We start from the raw sequence: 18,935 nt of genomic DNA, 5'->3' as shown, positions 1-18,935 counted from the left end.
AGCTCGTCAATTCGCACGTCCTTGCTGAGGTGTCTTGCAATGGCTCAGAAAATAAAGTTTTTTATTAGAAATATACTGCTAGTATCTAATATTTGACAGCAAGGTCAGAGGTCAAGTCTGTTTTAAATTTTAGTCGCATAAAAAATTAAACCGGCCTTCTCTCCTCCTTCTTAAAGGGCACATTCAGTCTGACATTTTGGATCTTTTCACTCAGAGCATGCTGATGGAGTTTTGATTGCAAAATCCCTGGAGGCAAATTTGTGATATTGGTCTATATGAATAACATTGACTTGACTTGATTGAATTGTATAATTACACAGTAGAAAACAGTGACATGTGTGGGGTTCCTTTGTATGAAAACGACCCCTTAAGTCAAATATCGGTGGTACTTCTGGCATGGAGAGACATTATCAAGCTGCAGAGCAAACAAGTTGAATCACTGATATTGCCCACCGCTGCCATCACCTAACATTATCAATTTGCATGTGTATATGCACCATCTGTCGGCAAAGTTGCCCTTTCCAAATGCCACGAAAGGTCAGAAAGCAATAAGTCAAAGTGCCGCCGTGCTTGGCGAGAGTGCCCGATTTTGCACTTTCTTATGCATCATTGGTGCGTTTAGGAGAAAACGGTAAACAAAACAGAAATTGATCAAGAATGAATCATGAAGTCATTTGGTGTTTTCTTGTCACTGGTGTGATTTAAGAGCCTGGACCTGTGCGGCTCCTGTGCTCCTCGACATTTTAATGTACAGCACTTTGAGCTGCGAAGGGCTTGGCAGCGTTCAGGCAGGTTCCAGACAAATATTGATGCTCTCTGTTTGTTTTTTATATTTCAATCAATACAGGGCCAACATTTCTCTATGAGTGATGAAGCCGGTGGTCAGGGCATGATCGCTTCCTCTCGGAGCACTACAACTCAAACTGAAGGCCTGGCTGTTGGAAAAACATAGAGGAGGATCTTGATGCTAAAATCCAATAAGTTGTTGCTCCTGAATAACTTGAAATTGTGAGAATAACTTCTATTTATGCCATATTACCTGTGAACTGTATCAGATTTTAATACATTCAGGTAGATTCCTCAAACACATATCACAGCATATTTCTACCTGATATTTGTAGATATCACCTAAGAAAGAAAAGAGAATTTTTCTTTCTTATTCACTCACAGTATCACCTCGACATCTCAGGATATGTTGACCACTCAGCTGCTGCTGTAATATCAGGTGTTAATGATGCTGCCATGGTGATCAGCACAACACCAATTTGGTCCCATCCTTCTCCAGTATCACGGAGAACTGATTCTCCTGAGTCTCAGTTTGAGCAGGTAGGAACGAGATTCGACCTCATCACAGAGAGATCACCTGAAAACTTTTGGTTCTTCTCCTCAGCGGCCTGATTTGTGGTCCATGGCTTTCATATATCTATCTAAATATGTTTTCATGAATACAAAAGTTAATTTGTTTTCAGATGTCATTTACTGTAAGTGCAATGCTAAATCAGTGGAGTACTCTTAAAAATAAAACTTTCTCTTATCTATAAAGAATGTAATTCTCAAATGTATTTGTTACAAAATACTACTACAGATGTACTGTGTGAATGTTTAATATTGAAGGTTGTCACTGGACTCACAATAAACCCTAAAGGACGAGGATTCAGATAAAGCTTATGAGGTTTTGACAAAGATTTGATTATTGAAATCTTAAATGCTATAAACTGCCATATTTTCATGTTTAAATTAAAAGGAATATGGTTTATATATTCCGTCTGCTGTATGCACATCCATATGTAATATCTGATTTCCTAACACTTTGAGTTTTATAAAGGTTCAGCAGCTTTAGGCAGCACACTTGGCATCACTGCAGAATACATAACCATTGCACTGCTTTGTTTGTTTTCACAAATGTGTTGTTTTCGGTTCACAAAATTCATTTTGACGACTCTCTGTCCTCACTGTCTGCTGTATTACTGTGGAGTAGATTTATATTCTATTGTCTGTCTCCTTCAGAGCAGATCTGTCTTCATCATAGGTTGAGTACCTGAGGTAATGGATTAGACCTAGAGAGCTGAAATTGGTTTCTTTCTGTTATGATGATGTTCAGTTTTCTCTCTGCTTTTCGTCCATCTGCCAAATCTGCCATAGGTTTTTGCATTATTGGAGTCACCGCAAGCAGTGCACAGCATATTTTTATCTACTAAATGTTAATTGATCAAAATCATAGTGACTTCATCAGTTGTCAGCGGTGAGCAACAGGAATTCATGGCACTTTGCATTCCTCCATTCAATCATCATGACTCGTGCATTAGTTAAGCTTCCCTTAAGTGTATGTTTGTTTTCTTCTCTTATTAGCCAATGGATGTGCGTCTGTCCAAGGCTACAGCCTGTCCGTCCTTGGGAGCTGGATCTCTCCTTCACTGTGGTGCTCCCGGACGTTTCTCTTTTCCCACTGAGTTTTTTGAGTTTTTCCTTCCCGAAGAAGGAGGGTCATAAAGGGCAGGTGATGCCTCGGACTGATCCATCAGACTGATCCATTGGCCTCATCGACTGCTGGACTCTTTATTAGATTGTTTGTTCGCTTACACTTGTTTATTTCAGTGAACTCTGTAAAGCACTGTGAGACACTCTGTTGTGATATTGAGCTATACAAAATAAATTGAATTGAAAAAAATTGAAAATTATAAACTGTTACCAGTGAGTCTGATGCACTAAAATAAACTGTAACACCAAATAATAAAAGGAAGAATAAAGTATTCCAAACAAAAATGTGTAGTAAGAACAGAGAGGAAAAACATTTGTCATCTACCAAGATTGTTCATCATTTCTGTATAAACTCTGTAAGAAAACAACACAAGTCCAACCAAGTGACTAACTTTAGTCACAAAAATTAGATAAACGTGAAAGCCGCTGTGTTAACTTCATTTACGAAGTTCATCCATTTATTTAATCAAACTTCTATGTTGGTTTGTCAAACTTACACTTAAAATCATTACACCTGTCAACTGTTCATTTTTGTTCATATAAATATATATATATAAATATATAAACACAATATAAAGTGTTTAAAGTGGAAAAACCTGACAAATTAAGTTGAGCCAACAACTGTACAGTTGAATTAATTTTCCAGTTACATAAATTTTTCACTAATGAAGCAGTTTGAGTCCACAGTGCAGCACATTCCCTAATCACCACAGCTTTTTCTTTAATGATAGTTACATCCAAACATGTTCAGCGGATCATTAATAACTTTTGAAGTGGTTCCATGACTATACCAGCACAAGTTAACAAAACTGTCTCACTTAATAATGAAGTTACAAAGCATCAGCAAATGATTATCAGGATTTCATTCTATTGACATTTTTATGACAATGAATAGTCACATGTGCATATGTTGTTATTTTATAGATTGTTAAGAAACCTTATTTTCCTAAGCAGGCCAGCAATTATGTCAAAGGAGCAGCAGCACTATTTGCAGATCTGTTCAATAAGCTCCCAGATAGTAGAAAGCAGCCATACACACTAATAGTTTTCTTATTTGGAATAAGGCTGATCAATCCTGTGTAACCATATGTCAATAATATAAAAGTTTAAGTGTTTGCGATAATAATGCTTGTTGTTCATGAGGCAAACGGCTCCAACAATGTGGCTATTGAAGATTGAACCTGACCTGTCAAATCCAGCAGACCTGTGCTCACAGGTAAAGCAGATTCAGATTGTGTTGCAGTTTTTTTTTGGAAGACCGTGTTATGGTGTTCAGACACCTTATCAGTCCTCCACCTAATAGAAATAGTCCCCACGCAGAGCGGGCCTGTTTGTCCTTTCACGTTCCACAGAGTGTCAGAAAATGAGACAGTGGTGGAAATTTTCCATTCCCCTCTGTGACAGGCAGGATAATTGGCTTTCAGTCACATTCACTCCTCTGGAGAAGCAGGTGCTTTTCAGGGCCATGGTTTTCATAAAGTCCTGTGTCGCATCTGCTGAAGAGAACGCAAAGCTCGGGGGAAAAAAATCATGTGTGAGAGGCGATGTGAGTGCATGACTTTTAATATTTTCATTCATATCGCACCCTTTCAAAACAAAGTTGCTTTGAAGTAAAGACAACAGTAAATAAAATCCAAAATAAAAGAGATTAAGAGAACAAATGGTAGCTGTACTGCTGGAAAAGTAGTAAGATAAAAGTGAATTTTAAGATGGGAGATAAAAAGGAGATTACTAAGTTTTCCAGTTGCGGGACTGTGACAGCTAAGGCCCCGTCGCTGAAAGTTACATGCCAAGTTTTAGAATCCCTTAGTAGGGCTCTGTCAGAAAGAGTTAGCAGATCACCGGCAGGAGCTTAACCGTTCAATGTTTTGAAAATTTTAAAAATTAATCCAAATACTGACAGGTAACCAGTGAAGGGAAGATCGATCTGATGTGAACTTGGAAGGTGTTAAAAGCCCAGCAGCAGCGTTTTTATCAGTTGCAGTCTTTGGATGTTTGGCCTGCTGATATCAGAATAAAATGCATTGCAGTAGTCAGGGCTGGAGGGCATAAAGACATAAAGATGTTTCTAGCTCTGCAGAGGAAAGGAATGACATGATCTTGGGTAAACGTCTCAGTTGGACAACAACTGGTTTGCTTCCCTTCAAACTGTACAACTTGGAGATAGGCCTCTTTTTTAACATTATTGCACAAGCCCCCAGACTAGAGGAGAGATTGTTAATACTGCTGGTGCTGAAGGACCTGAGGGCTTCATTTTAGTTATCTCTTTTTTGGAGTCATTCGATTGCAGGAACATTGTTTGAGGTAGGAAACGAGACAGGATACATTGTGATACCAGGCTTTAACAGGACATAGTTGAGTGTCATCTGCATAGAATTGAACACTGATAACAAACGTATGTATGACATATCCCAGGTATGTATATAATAAATAAGAGGAGACCCAGAAAAAAAACCTCTGGGGGATGTTGGTTTTTCTACCCTCAAGTTCTTGTCCTACCAAAGGAGTGAGCTAGTGCGACTGGGAAAAAGAGCTGTGTAAGATTATTCACATTTCTATTATTTTTTGTTAAGAAGGACATTTAATGGCCCTGGTGTCTGAGGCTCAGAAACTGATTGCATTATGTAAGCCTATCTGAGTGATATTCTATTGACTCTTATGATCTCAGACCCTGACAGCATGTTTGGGTTGATAGCTGGCCCTGTATTAAAGTGCATGAGTGTCCCTGAGTTTGAAGCATACTTTGGAGAGCGTACATTTGTCATTGTTACTATTCCTTTTAGACTGTGGTGTGCGTTCGTAGTGCGTTTGGAGTATTTAACGACTCCAGTGGTGTTTTTATTAAGTGCATCAATAAGTGTATGAGATTATTCTATGGAGTGTCACTGGGCTCCTATAATGTCATTAAAAAGTACATGTCCTCTCATGTAGTCTTTTGGCATAGCTATGGCTGCAGTTTTTCAAAGTCCAAAATCACAAATCAAATTTACTACAGGAGGCTTTACAGTCTGTGCAGCATCCAACACCCTCTATTCTTAGACCCTTGATTTAGGTAAGGACGCCCCCCTCCACCCAAAAATGAACTTTAACAGGAAACTTTTGCCTTCCAAAACCACTTCAACTTTCCTCGTCTTGAACATCCCTTAGCAGCAGTAAATCTCAAACCTGCATCTCGTGCTCACTGCAACACACCCTGAATGGATTTGGCTGATAGCTGTTGGATGATTTCTTCACTACATGCACAGTTTTTGACTCTCTTTGTAATCCCTGCTTTACACCCCTTCTCAAGGAGAGGCTGCTCATTCAAACCATAGTCATTTCCTCTCTAAATAAACTTCCAGGGAACTTTACCTGCCCTCTCTGATGTGCCTCTCTTGTCACCTCCTGTATGTGTGGTTTTTTTTTTCTCTCTTTTTTTTATGACTTTAATCATCTCTGTGACTGATGGCACTAAAACACAGTATGACTAAATGTTAATCTCATAATCATTTCATCTGACAACACACAAGCTTGGATAGCTTTTAGCCAGCAGTGATTTATTCATGGCTGAAGTAATATTGCTCTTCAGCGTGGCCCATTTACTTGAGTCTCTTGGGATGTCATATAACGCTCAACTTGTCACACCAGCTCCGAAAGAGAGGTGGGGGTTGCGGGGAAAACTTTGAATACATTGAGAGACCACTTTACATGTTATTGCCTCTTAGAGGCATTTCCCTGATGATATAAACCTCTAAATTGCTAAGTGAAAAACCTGTTAATGTTTCTGCGCTCCATCATCTGCCACTTTTAAAGTCAATCAGTCAGCACACAATCAGTATTCTCCTCCACTCATGAACCATACATGGGTGAGGAGAGACACTCGGCTATTACGTTTCCACAGTCTCCTGTCAAAGATATCCATTAAAGAGTCTTTATTGAACCCAGGACCATTACCAAGAAAAAAGGTAATCCAATTGTCTTTACCCCTTTAATATTTTCATGGTATCCCCTCTCTCCATCTTTCCCTCCCTTCTGTATTACATCCTCGTCCTCTCTCAGCCATTAGACAAGCATGATGAGGCTGAGTTTGCACATGAGAGCAAATATCACATTAGACAAATGACAACAAACAAAGAGCATCATTAGCAAACCCACATAACACAGATGGCTTCACATTTAAGTGGGCTTTTAAAGCTCTCTCTCTCGTTCGCTCTCTGGGTTTGCTGATTGGCTGTTTCCCCAAATTAACTCTCACAACTCATAATGTGGCCAGTGCATTCTGCTATAACAGCCTCCACCCTTCTGGTTTCATACTCGCCATAAGATTTTGGAAATTTGCTGCAGGGATCATTCCGCCACAAGAGCATTAATGAGATTGGATAATGATGTTGGAGGATAAGGCCTGATGTTCCATCCCAAAGGTGTTGGACGGGGTTGAGGTCAGTGCTCCATGCAGGCAAGTCAACGTCTTCCACAACAAAACAGGGAGAAAACCCTTTCTTTATCACCAGGGCTATTATGCTTAAACTGGAAAGAGCCTTCCCCAAACTTGGATGCATTCTATGATATTTAAAATATCATTATATGCTGTGGCATTGCAATTTGGATTAGGTTCCATTCTCTATCATCAAAACATTCATGACCCAAGATCCAGAATCATGTTAGTTTTGTTTTATTTTTGTGCCCTCCATCCATTGCCTATACGGCTTATCCTTATGGGTCATCGGGGGCTGGAGCCCATCCCAGCTGACAGTGAGCGAGAGACGGGGTACACCCTGGCCAATCACAGGGCCAACACATAAAGACAGACAACCATTCACGCTCACACTTACGGCCTATTTAGAATCACCAATTAGCCTGACCTGCATGTCTTTGGAGTGTGGGAGGAAGCCAGAGTACAAAGACAAAACCCACGCAAACACGGGGAGAACATGCAAACTCCAGAAAGAAAGATTCAAGGTTCAAGGTTCAAACCTGACGGCAAGTGGATTCAGGCCTGGAGCCTATTTGCTGTGAGTCAACAGTGCAGCCACTGCACCCAAAAGCTCCCCAAAACCAATCAAAAGTTTAATTTACATTTACAAGCACAATTTTAGGTATTTGTACGCGAGAACTTCCAAGTTTGCAACTTTACACTTCATGACACAACATTTCAGAGGCAGATATTCTACCATTTATTCTACTATATTTGTCTATATACTATATGTGCTATAGTTAATTTGCAGGTTGGTATTTTCCATACAACAGCAATGACAAGTTTTTAAAATACAAGACACTGGTATAGATTAGACTGCCCACCAGTATATAAAGTACAATTAACTCCACTACCAGCTACAAGACTAAAATGTAGCATGATTTGATGAATTTGTCTTATTATCCAATAATGTATACTGTGTAAAAATACAACACTGACTGCTGAGGCCTTTCTGCTGCAAAATAAGTATTTTTATTTTTGCTAGGCCTAAAAGCACATTTCACTAATGATACTTAGGCCTATGTAGTTTTACTTAATTCAAATTTTGTTAAAGGATCTTCTTACTCCAGTAATCAACATGATTTAATAATCAAACCAAAAGGGTCCAGCCCATCTCTGAAGGTCTTTATATATCAACTGTTGTTTTCATGTACTTACAATTAAATGGACACTCACACAGTTTTACACAAAGTTCACAAGGCAGTTTTAAAGTTGATGAAAATATCCCCGATGATCAGTAGTGGTTATCTTGTTTTAGGCTGGAGACTTGAAATATTAGACTGTAAACCTGCGATATGAGCTGCAGGTGTGATTAATGACTACTGAAATGCATTATGGTAATTAGGGGATCCATTGTTTTTGAATCATGGCCATTACTGGGGACTAAAAGTCAGGATGCTGTATTTCAGCCTCAACTGCTTTGATTTAGACCTCTCTTAAGACACCTGACTCTATGGGAGTGCAATGTTAAATTGCTGCTTTAAATCACAATAATAATACTTAACATGTACCAAACAGATGAGCTCTATATTAATGTAATGTACAGTATGTTAAGAAATCTTAGTATCAGCCTCCCCGGTATATTTATTTGTGAACTTTTGTCTCCCTTTTGTGGTTAAAACTGGAATCACACCATGCAGATGTCAACAGATCTGAGTTCATTCATGGTGACTTGTGTTGGTACTTACCTGGCGTGAAGATTGCATACCAATCCAATCGACTTTATTGTGTATGGGTCTTTAAAGTAGCAAGAAAAGTTTTTAAAAAGTCGCAATTTTCATCTGTGTTTTTAAAAGTCTCTTCAACTGACTGCGACGCCACCTTTAACTCCAATTCAAAGTAGAAAACATGACGCCGAGTGATACCGGAAGAGCCGCTAGAAGATTGATGTTTCTTCTAGCCAATGAAATAGCGGGGTTTGCACGCTGAGCCCGCCTTTATGCCGAACTGGCCAATCACCGCCTGAGACGGGAACTTCCGCCACAAAGACGAAGCATGTCCATTGTACGAGGTCTTCCGAAAGAGTGCCGCGGTTGTTGAGGTGCAGGTTGTTAAATACGTGATTTCGTCAAAGTTGTGTCATCTGTTAGCGCCGGTTGTCACATTTTATCTTGGAATCGTATGAAATAGCTGTCACATGTGAGTCTTAACCGGAACGTAGCGGTTTCTCATCGGGACAAACAACAGCGATCTCACCATAGGAATTTGTTCGTTAGCGGCTGCTCAACCACCTTGCGGTTGTGCTAGCTCTGGAGTTAGCAAACATTAGCGTCAGCTGTTTAGTGGTGTAAATCTAACAGAGACCTACAGGAATATGCCTTACAACAGAGCTTATCGCGTCTCCAAATAAGTCACCTGGGTCTGTATTTAACACCAGGGGCTGTTAGCTCACGAACTAGCCACCTAGCCTAGCTAGCTAGCTAGCTAACGCTGCTGGATTGTCTTTCACAAAAGGGCAGCGCGTGAACAAGAGACTTGGTAGCCAACACAACGTTGGCTTTTTACTGATTATTTTATCGCTCAACGAGTATTACAGTCGTACAGAATGAATGGGTTCAGCACAGAGGAGGACAGCCACGACGGACCGCCCGCTCCGCCGTTTTACGGACAGAGCTGCTGTCTGATCGAGGACGGGGAGCGCTGCGGCCGGTCAGCTGGAAACGCCTCCTTCAGCAAGAGGATCCAGAAGAGCATATCGCAGAAGAAACTCAAACTGGACATCGACAAGACTGTAAGTGACATAGGAGGACACTGATCTGCTTTGACAGCGTAACCCAGTGATTGTGAGTGCGAGTTGAAAGTTGGGGGAAACTTCAGACTCTGCAGCTGTCAGCTAATGCGAGTTAGCAGCTTAGCGTCAGGTAGCGGGAGGAAACTTGCAGGGCAGAGTCATGTCTTTCCCGTGTTGCTAGTGTTAGCCTCATGTAGCTACATCTGCTCAGATGTCAGGCTAACGCTAGCTGTGTTAGCTTCACCTGGACCACTTCCCACATCAACTTAATAGCTTTACTTTCATTGCAACAGTTTCCTCCAACACGCCTCCGCTGTTGCTCATAAAATGGCTGTTGCCAGGGAAGCTGACTGTGTTGTCTAACCTCAGTCCAGTCAAAGTAAACAGACCCATTCCTCAGTGGCACAATCCACGAGCAGTGAAATCATGCTGGACATGCCAGAAAAAGCACATTAACTTAAAGTTACACCGTGCAGGAGGAATATTCCTTGTGGAAACTGCTTTGTTTTTTTCTTAAGTTTGCAGTTTGTGGCACCGTTTTTTTTTTTTACATGTCAAATGCATTCACATAACTTCTTAATTGACACAGACTTTAAACCCAGTCTGGATCAGCAACCAGGGAACGATCCCAAGGCCTTAGTCTCTTAATGATCAATCTGCAGATCATTGTCACCATTTAATCATTCTGTCAATTTGTTATCAGAAAACACCCAAAAATAGTTCCCAAAGTCGAGACGGCCATCTTTGGATGCCTTGTATTGTTTGGTCAGTTGACTTAAATCCAGACAGATCCTTGTCTGGAGATGTTGTACAGAGAAGAGCAACAAATCGTGTCATTTCAGAAGCCTGCTCTCAAAGCTGTGGATTGATTTTCTGCGGCTCAACAAATCGGTTAAATGACTTAATGTTTCAGCTCAGCAATAAACACTGAATCTAAGGACACGTATGACACACAAGCTTTATCATGTGGCATTCATGTAAAACAACAAAACAAAAAAAAGAACAAACATTTCAACAGGAAAATACTTAAAGAATAATGAAACATAATCATACAAAAATGCCATAACTAAGCCCCGGAGTCTAAATCTAGCTGTAATGTCTTTATTTCAGTTGGTTATTATGCTCACATGTTGTATTTTCCTCAGTAAATTTGTCTTTAATTAACTCATGGCGTAAACAGAAAGCAAACTTGGGGGAAGGGTGGTGTCCCTGGCTTGTGTAGTGTGCTGTGTGCCCTGCACCTGATGAGCACTTAAGGCAACAGTGTTCCTACTCAATGCACAAAGAGTTGGAGGAACCAGGGGGTCTGCAGGGGCCGCCAGCTCTACTTGGCCCCAGGGCTCCCACGTACACAGCGGGCCCTGAATGCGAGGATGTTTAACGAGTAAGCAGCGCTGCTCTCTTTTGTCTGCTCCCAGATCCCTAGAAAGTACGGCGTGACTTGTTGCTGAAGCAGTGCAGCCAGAGGAAGGAGCTCACTTGTGTGTACTGTGTGTTCTGCTGTTTCCCCACGTTTCTCCAAGCATGTCGGTACTCATGAGACAAGTCACATGTTGTGTGTGTGTGTGTGTGTGTGTGCGTGTGCTCGCCCTGAGGACTTAATGCACATGAGCTCAGGGGAGGGCAGGATTAAAGGCAAGCTTCAGTTGTTCAGTTATCAACATTACAAAGAACCTGTAGTGATGGCTGGGCATCGAGTCTCAAAGCTTCTTTAGTTATGGCCAAAATGTGTGTGTATGTGCATTGATTATCAAAAACAGTTAAGTGGAGAGGTCTGGTGTGCATCTATCTTTGATTTAAGTCCGAGCTGTGCCAGGTTTATTCTTGGAAACGCTCTTTGTACAGCTGCTTATGTGAAGACAACACTAAACACTGATGTATTTGATTGTGTGCTTGAATCAAACATGACTGAAGTTTGTTTTTGTTACAGGAAAAAAAGGAAAGCATTTATATATTCCTTAAATCGAAGTATTGACTAAAGTATCGTTTTGTTATCAGGATCTTCAGGTATCATATGGAGACAGATGGTGGATGTTACAGTTTTCTAAACAGAATGTAATACTGTATTTATAGGTGCGACACCTCTACATCTGCGACTTCCATAAGAACTTCATTCAGAGTGTCCGCAACAAGAGGAAGAGGAAGACCAGTGATGATGGAGGAGAGTCCCCGGATCATGATGTGGAGGTGCCTGAGGTAATGTGGACTGAGATGTTACCACTGACCAAAAAGTTGTTAGTTCCAGTCACGAGTCAACTAGTCGTTTATAGCTTTATCGTTTATCAGTCAATGGTTTGAGTTCCAGGGTGGACAGAGACTGTAACATTGTTAATGCTGCGCTATATTGCAGACAAATACAGAATTGTAATGAAATTTCTAAGAATATGAATTTTATAAGCTCCTGCACAAAGCGAGCTGTGTGTTCTTCACAGCAAGCTCCTGAGTTCCATGGTAGAAGAGAAAAGGACAGTGTTGCAACCATTTCCCCGATACTTTCATGCCCGGCGTGAAGACGAGGCGCAGCTCCTCAATGGAGCTTTGGTTTTTCTTTTTTCTTTTTCTTCACTTCGCCAACCAATAAATACATAGTCAACTACATGTAATCTTCACAGGAAGCATTTTTGATGTATTTTTTTTTCAATCTCACAAACCAGAAATGCTTAAATTTTATCAAATGAGTCAATCCACACTGATTCTGTCTCACCTGACCCCCACGTGAGACGCCCCGTGTTTTCTTTTTTCTTGAGTCTACGTTTATGTTTGTGGCGTTTAAGGCACATGCAGCTGTTTATCTGGCTGTGTTTTTGAACCCATTAACCATGTCTCGATTGATTCAGCTCCTGGTCTGTCTGTATGTTTTCCGAACTTTACCGGCAGATTCTTCACACGCGCTGGCTGGATGGGAAAATAAAATCTACAGGCTACATACCATGGAGCTGACATGTAAACTATTTTGGTTTGGTAACTTTCTGCTGTCAGTCAGCTCAGTGAAGGCGGGTTAGCCGGCCGCTGTCCACTCAGCTCCCAGGAGCTGCTGCTGACAGACGCAGGGTCGCTGTTGCCAGAAGATGGAGTGAGTGTGGATTGAACGACAGAACTTTAATGTGCTGCTCGCAGCTCACTCGCATCCCGTCTCCTGCGTGGATTCCAACTAATATTCTTCTCGCTGAGTGACGGTTTGGTTGGCTATGAGAGGGCAGCCATACAGCACAGACGTTATAGGTGAAGCACAATAGAGAAAGAAGCAGAGGAACAAAAGGGAACATGATGACAGAAATAGGAAACCGTCAACATCAAATAATGGTGGAATTGTTAAATTCATAATGACAGTTACTCTTTTTAAGAAATGTGCATTCATCCTGTGCTTGGGTGCTTTTTAGTGTTTGTTGCCGCAATGACCCAGTTTCTCTGTGGAGAGAATTATAAGCTGTGTTAAAACCCTCTGGGAGTAAATCATTGAAATATGTCCAAGATGGAGGCGGGATGAAAAGTCACCATCTCTATAACTCACCGACTGACTGCATCTCCCCATCTGCTGTGCTTTCAGGTCGACCTTTTCCAGCTGCAGGTGAACACGTTGAGACGCTATAAGCGACACTACAAGCTGCAGACCAGACCGGGGCTCAACAAGGCCCAGCTGGCAGAGGTAAACGCACACTAAGACCTGACTCGGCTTAGAGGGCACATTGTTGTGTACATGTTGGGTGTCCTGTAACTCTGCGCTGTACATGACAGTGTCGTGCTCTCTTTCTACATGTTCAGCATCGTTCACTACACCATGTCAGTGCTGCCTATTAGCTTGTTTAATTTACCAGTTATGTTCGGAAACCAGGAACCTTTCCGCACCTGACTTTAGTTTCTCTGGGTCTCAAGAAGTCCCTGCTGTGAGGACAGTACTCTTTCATGGCACAGGAACGACCATGGCAGGGTTACCTGAACGTCACTTGGTCAAACACAGAGTGCAGCTTCAGTCACCTGTGTTTAGTGATTTTTAAAGGCATCACAAGAGTGACAGTGCGACAGAAGACCAAAGAAGCGACAGACAAAACTTTATTTCCTTGTTGAGTCAACGGTACATTAGAATGAAGCAAAACTTTCAGCAGATTGTCGCTGCTTTGGAGACAGATGCTCTGGAGTTTTCGGTTTCCTCTGCATGTCTCCTTTTGATGTTTTAATAGATGCAGTGTCACAAGAGAGTAAATAGAAAACAGGCAAATGTGACTCAGTGTTGTTGTTTCCTCCAGTGTGAAAGTTTATACTCCAGCCCGGCTTAATTAGCTGTGAGGCAAATATGCCTAATCATTACAGTTCTTCCCATGTGGCTGACAGGGTCCGTAGTTCCTGAAGAGTTCGTAGAAAGGGTGTGAGTTCCTTCAGGTGATTTGCACTATGAGCGATAAGATATTTAGGTAATTGCCAATTGTTTCATTGTAATTTGTACTTGAAGTTCCAATTTACTTGAGAAATTACTGGTTTTAGCTTTTCTATGTTCTATATTATTCTAAATTAAAGTTAGTTGTGCACAAGTAACTTGGAGGCATCACCTATGTATCAAATTGAAAAAAGAAAGCATCCGCACTCTCAAATCCGTGCAAGAATCCTTTTCACTTTTTTAATTCATAGTTAAGATGATCAGGAGATCTTGATGAACTGAAGAGATTTTCTCTGTACTAAAGTTTTGACTTATTTCATTTAAACTTAAACTTACAGAAATTCGATTTCACAGCAGGATTGTGGGAGGAAGCCGCGTTTGCTTTTCCTTTTCCTCCAAAGTCATCCTTTAACAGAGGAATCAATCAGGCTGTAATTCATATTGTGTAACACCGACGGCCATTGAGCTGCCCTCATTAGCCGAGCCCGGCCTCTCTACTGTGATATACGTAGTGTCGCAGGTCCTATTCCACAGTAATTGGTCATGGGGAGGTTGGCAGACTAATTTGCTAACTGGACAGGTGGACTTCATGCAGCTGGCTCGGCCCACGTCCTTAGAAATACCTCCTGTATGCAGAGCCCTGCTGCAGGGGGGGGTTGGATGTGACTCGGCCAACGAGCTAACAGTGGGAATGAATGAATGAATAAAGGAAACCGGGCTGTTAGGTGAACGTTTCCCCAGGCTTTTAGTCAGGTTCAGGGCCTCTTATTAATGAGCCTCCCACATCATTAATAAAGCCCCAGTCAACAGCCCTCGACCAGTTACAGCTGTCCCTGTGTTCGGCCCCTTCAGGAGCTCCAGTGGCTGCAGAGCGGAGCAGTGAGGGGCTGCATTCAGGATGCTTGGTTTCCTCTCTGAGGTCGCTTCTTAAATCCAAACAAGCATTCATTAGGCTGCAGTTCAGAGCTGGTTAAGCATCTCCTACTGGAAAATATTCAGCTCTTTGAAGATTTTAGCATTTCTCAGTTTATCATGTTGTTTTTCATTTTTAATGGTTTTAATCCTCTTTAAGCTGCTTTTTTACAAACTTGTCAAAGTTAATGAGAAAACAATGCACCACAAAACACAAAAAACAGACTAAAAGATGCATTAAACTGGAAGACAGAGTGCTCTGTCACAAAGTGTGCTGGAGCTACAAACTCAAACCATTCACTGGCAACCACTAGGAACCATAACTGTCAGTTAAGATAAATGATCCGCAGCCATTTCATCTTGAATTAACAGCTTTAATCAATTAATGAATTGAATTCATTTCAAAGCATCTTGCGGTCAGCTGCCTGTATGTGAGTAACACAATGAGAGGGAGTACTGTGTTGTGTTATATCTCCAGCGGTGGGGAGGCCGCGGCCCCTCTGCTGCACCGGGCAGGAAGCCATCGCTGTTCGAGACGCTGAGCGTACGGAGTGTGTGAGTGAAGCAGCCGGAGCACAGAGTCACTTTGATCCCCTGAGAGTTGGTTAAAGCTGTTTAATGCTGCAGTGTGTGTCGGTCAGCTGGTCTTCTTTGAGTGGCGACGTTGAAAATTCGCTTCACTTCACGTTCATCTCGCAAAGGTCTTTATTTAGTCTTTAAATCAGCCTCTACTTTTTGCAGACGAATTACCAGATAACTCTATTGTGTACGTGCTGTAGACGGTCCGGGTGCCTGATTCACTCAAACTGCTCTTTGACATCTATGAATTGATTCAGAATAGTAGGAGGTGGTATTCAGCACCCTCTCCAGCACCACAGAGATCCGACATAAAGAAGCTTGTAGTGAACTTTCTGTGTGTAAAATATGGCTGCTAGAAAATGCTCCTGAAACCAAATATCAGGAAACAGGAACACGAGACAGTTCATGAAAACAAATGCCGTGTAGATGAACAAAGTTCACTGAGTTCTGCTTTTACCCTCTTTCTCCGTCTCTGTAGACGGTGAGTCGTCACTTCAGGAATATTCCGGTGAACGAGAAGGAGACGCTGACCTACTTTATTTACATGGTGAAGAGCAGCAAGAGCCGCTTGGACCAGAAAGGCGACGGCAGCAAGCCACTGGACTAAACCTCGCCACAGCAGCAGAAGCTAAAACAGTAATCGACAACTGCAGTGACAAAACGACAGCCTGGACACCACTAACCGCAACAAACAAACAGCCGAAACAGCTCCGCTCCACCTCCTCTGCAAGAACACGCTAACTTTAACCGAAGTGGAGGAGAGCTCCGGGTGGGATGAGTTCACTTTGGCTCATTTCGCCCTCTTCACATGTCGTCACAACGGTCGATCCTCCTCCAGTGCATTTCCTCTTCCTCTCAGCCGCAAAAAGCCAGGTCCCTAAAGACTGCCGAGGACCGGGGCTCTCCGCAGGGTTTTACGTCGTCATGCTGTAATGTAACTGTCAATATGTACAAAAGAACAGCATCCGATCTTAAGTAACTTGGTTGAATGCAATGTACAATATAGCTGCCTTAAGGATTTCAAAAACAGAACATGTTTTGGTAATTTGGGGTTTTTGTTTTTCTTTCTTTGCCGATTTGACTGTTAACACATTCACCGCGAGGAATGCTTGTGCCAAACCAGGAAGAGTGCTGGAATTGAATGATATGAGTGGGATTTTTTTTTTTTTTTTTTTTAATTATTGTGAATGAACGAGATGTTGGAAAGGGACGTTTTGTCTAGAATATCAGGGCTCGGGGGTTGTTTTACTCCGTTTTAAGAAACAAATGCAAGAGGCACAAAATTCATATGAAAACCTTCATTCTAAACATCTAAAACAAAAAGAAACGAGCTCTTAAGTCCTTTTAATCGCCCTTTTCCAACGGGATGGAATGCATTTAAAGACTGGTTTGGTGAGTGATGTAGCATTTGGCTATGACCTACTTTCCCCCCTTTTTGCTAGCTGTTTTATGTACGTATGAACACACACACACACACACACTGATTTATTCTGTCTGTGCATCGCAGGTGTTGGTAGCTGATTTCATTGTTTTCTTTGTAACCCAGTTTTGGAACCTTTTCATTAGTTCAGCCTTAAGTTACATAAAGTTGTGTCTGTGTTTATGTGATTCTGATTTCTCCATCTTTGTTTTCCACCTCAAGTGGAACTTGTGTGTGTGTGTGTGTGTGTGAGAGTGAGAGTGATAGGGCTGTATTAGCGTCATTTTAATATTTAAGAGCAGTGTTTATAGTGGACGTCCTGACTCCTGAGACTTTACATGGCTGTGTTTGAAGAGGCCGGGTTGACAAGTTGCAGAAGCAGAAAAAGAATTGGGAGTTTTTGTTTTTCTCCAGTTGGTCAAACTAAAACATGCGTACGGATGCCTTCCCTTCATATCTGCCAGCAAAAATCACAATTTTAGTCGGCTAATGAGGTCTTTAAAGTTTTTTACATTTTTATGCCCAATTTGGGGGGAAAATAGTCCTGCTGATTCCTGAACGTCCCCAGAATGTCATGAACACGAATCTGATCTGGCATCACACCACAACTGGACTGGTTTTGTTTGTTTATCACCATCTTGACTTCTTAAATATTTTCATTTGCATGTGAACACTGAAGCACAGTGAGTCGATTATTTTCTTTATTAGAAAATTTTCTCAATTATTCAAATACTCGATTCTTTTTTCTTTTTTTTTGTTTATTTTGGGAACTGAAGACATTTCCTGCTTTACAGAGTCCAAAACTTCAACAGCCTTCAGCTTGCTTTTGCCATAATTTGTTGGAGAGTGTTTTATATTTCTTTAACATTAAGCCACAAGCTGTTGATGGGAAATGACCAGTAGCCCGTTGGCAGCTAACCACCAGAGACTGTTACCATGAAACATTTAACAGGAAGAACCCAAACCTGCAAGTTTGTTTAAATGCGTAATGCACTGCTGACGCCTCGAGGCACCCGAAGACTCCTGGTTTTCATCTTCTCAGACTCCTGAACACCAAAATAAATGCTATGATTTTTGTTTTTGTTTTTTTACAGTGGAGACTACATCGATTGTACGCTCAGTTTTCTGTTGGGATTTTCTAAACTCTGCATCCTCTGTCACTCATCGTATTTAAGTCTGTCCGCTACACTGAGTTTGTCTTCTTTTGACAGGGTTTCCTTTTCTTTTTTCTTTTAGTGTCTGTTATATTTTCAGTTTTGCTTGTAGGTTTGTTAGTGTCATGTAGATAACACCCGACTTTATTAACACATAGACCATGCCACATTAACCTAATTGTTGTATTAGAAAAATCATATTTAAATATGGCTGCTTATTGCTCCTAATAATTATAATAATAAATGTATTGTACAGGCAGAAGCAACAGTCTCGTCTCTCTTCCTTCACACACATGTTGGACTTGTTTTTATACTCTGTCAGTATCTTTTGAGTTTAGGATGGAGAGATGCAGCCATGTTGGATGTGGCTGTCCAGGGGAAGGCTCTTCATGCTGCGTGTCTCAGTAGCAGCCATCGGCCACTAGGTGTCACTGTAGATCCTTGTGGTCAGTGGAGAGCAGCAGCACAGAAACACTTGGAAAACAGAGAAGAAGAGCAGCGGTTAAACAATTTGATTTGATCTGACTTTTGTTTTTTATTTATTTGTTTTCAGTGATTACTTCCAGGTCACTAAACCCTAAATAACCAAGCAGAACTGTTGTGGAACTTTAAGCCACTTAGAAGTTTTTAAATCTAAAAGTCATTCATAGAATAAAATGTTGCATGAAATTGCTCATCAGCAGAGGAGGGTTGTGTAGCATTTTACTGAAATGTGAAATGAAACAACTGTGTACAATCCTAAGTACTAATACTAAGAGTTTCGTACTCAAAGGAGATGGAAAAATAACATCATCATTCATTTAAAATTTAACTTTCATATTAAGTTGTGTAAAGAA

General features: G+C 41.3%; 1 protein-coding gene across 1 annotated transcript; it reads left to right on the top strand.

Moving 5' to 3' along the window:
* The first annotated feature begins 8,934 nt into the window (after positions 1 to 8,934).
* On the top strand, positions 8,935 to 18,351 carry sap30l (sap30-like). The gene is made up of 4 exons (XM_070843462.1): positions 8,935 to 9,662; positions 11,736 to 11,858; positions 13,210 to 13,308; positions 16,004 to 18,351. The coding sequence occupies exons 1-4, from the start codon at positions 9,477 to 9,479 to the stop codon at positions 16,130 to 16,132; spliced, it is 537 nt and encodes a 178-aa protein (XP_070699563.1). The 5' UTR covers positions 8,935 to 9,476; the 3' UTR covers positions 16,133 to 18,351.
* Positions 18,352 to 18,935: the final 584 nt, after the last annotated feature.

Source organism: Pempheris klunzingeri, chromosome 14, assembly GCF_042242105.1.
Source record: "Pempheris klunzingeri isolate RE-2024b chromosome 14, fPemKlu1.hap1, whole genome shotgun sequence".
NCBI lineage: Eukaryota > Metazoa > Chordata > Actinopteri > Acropomatiformes > Pempheridae > Pempheris > Pempheris klunzingeri.
Note: the sequence above shows the minus strand (reverse complement) of the source record. Positions and strands in the feature narration are given on the sequence as shown.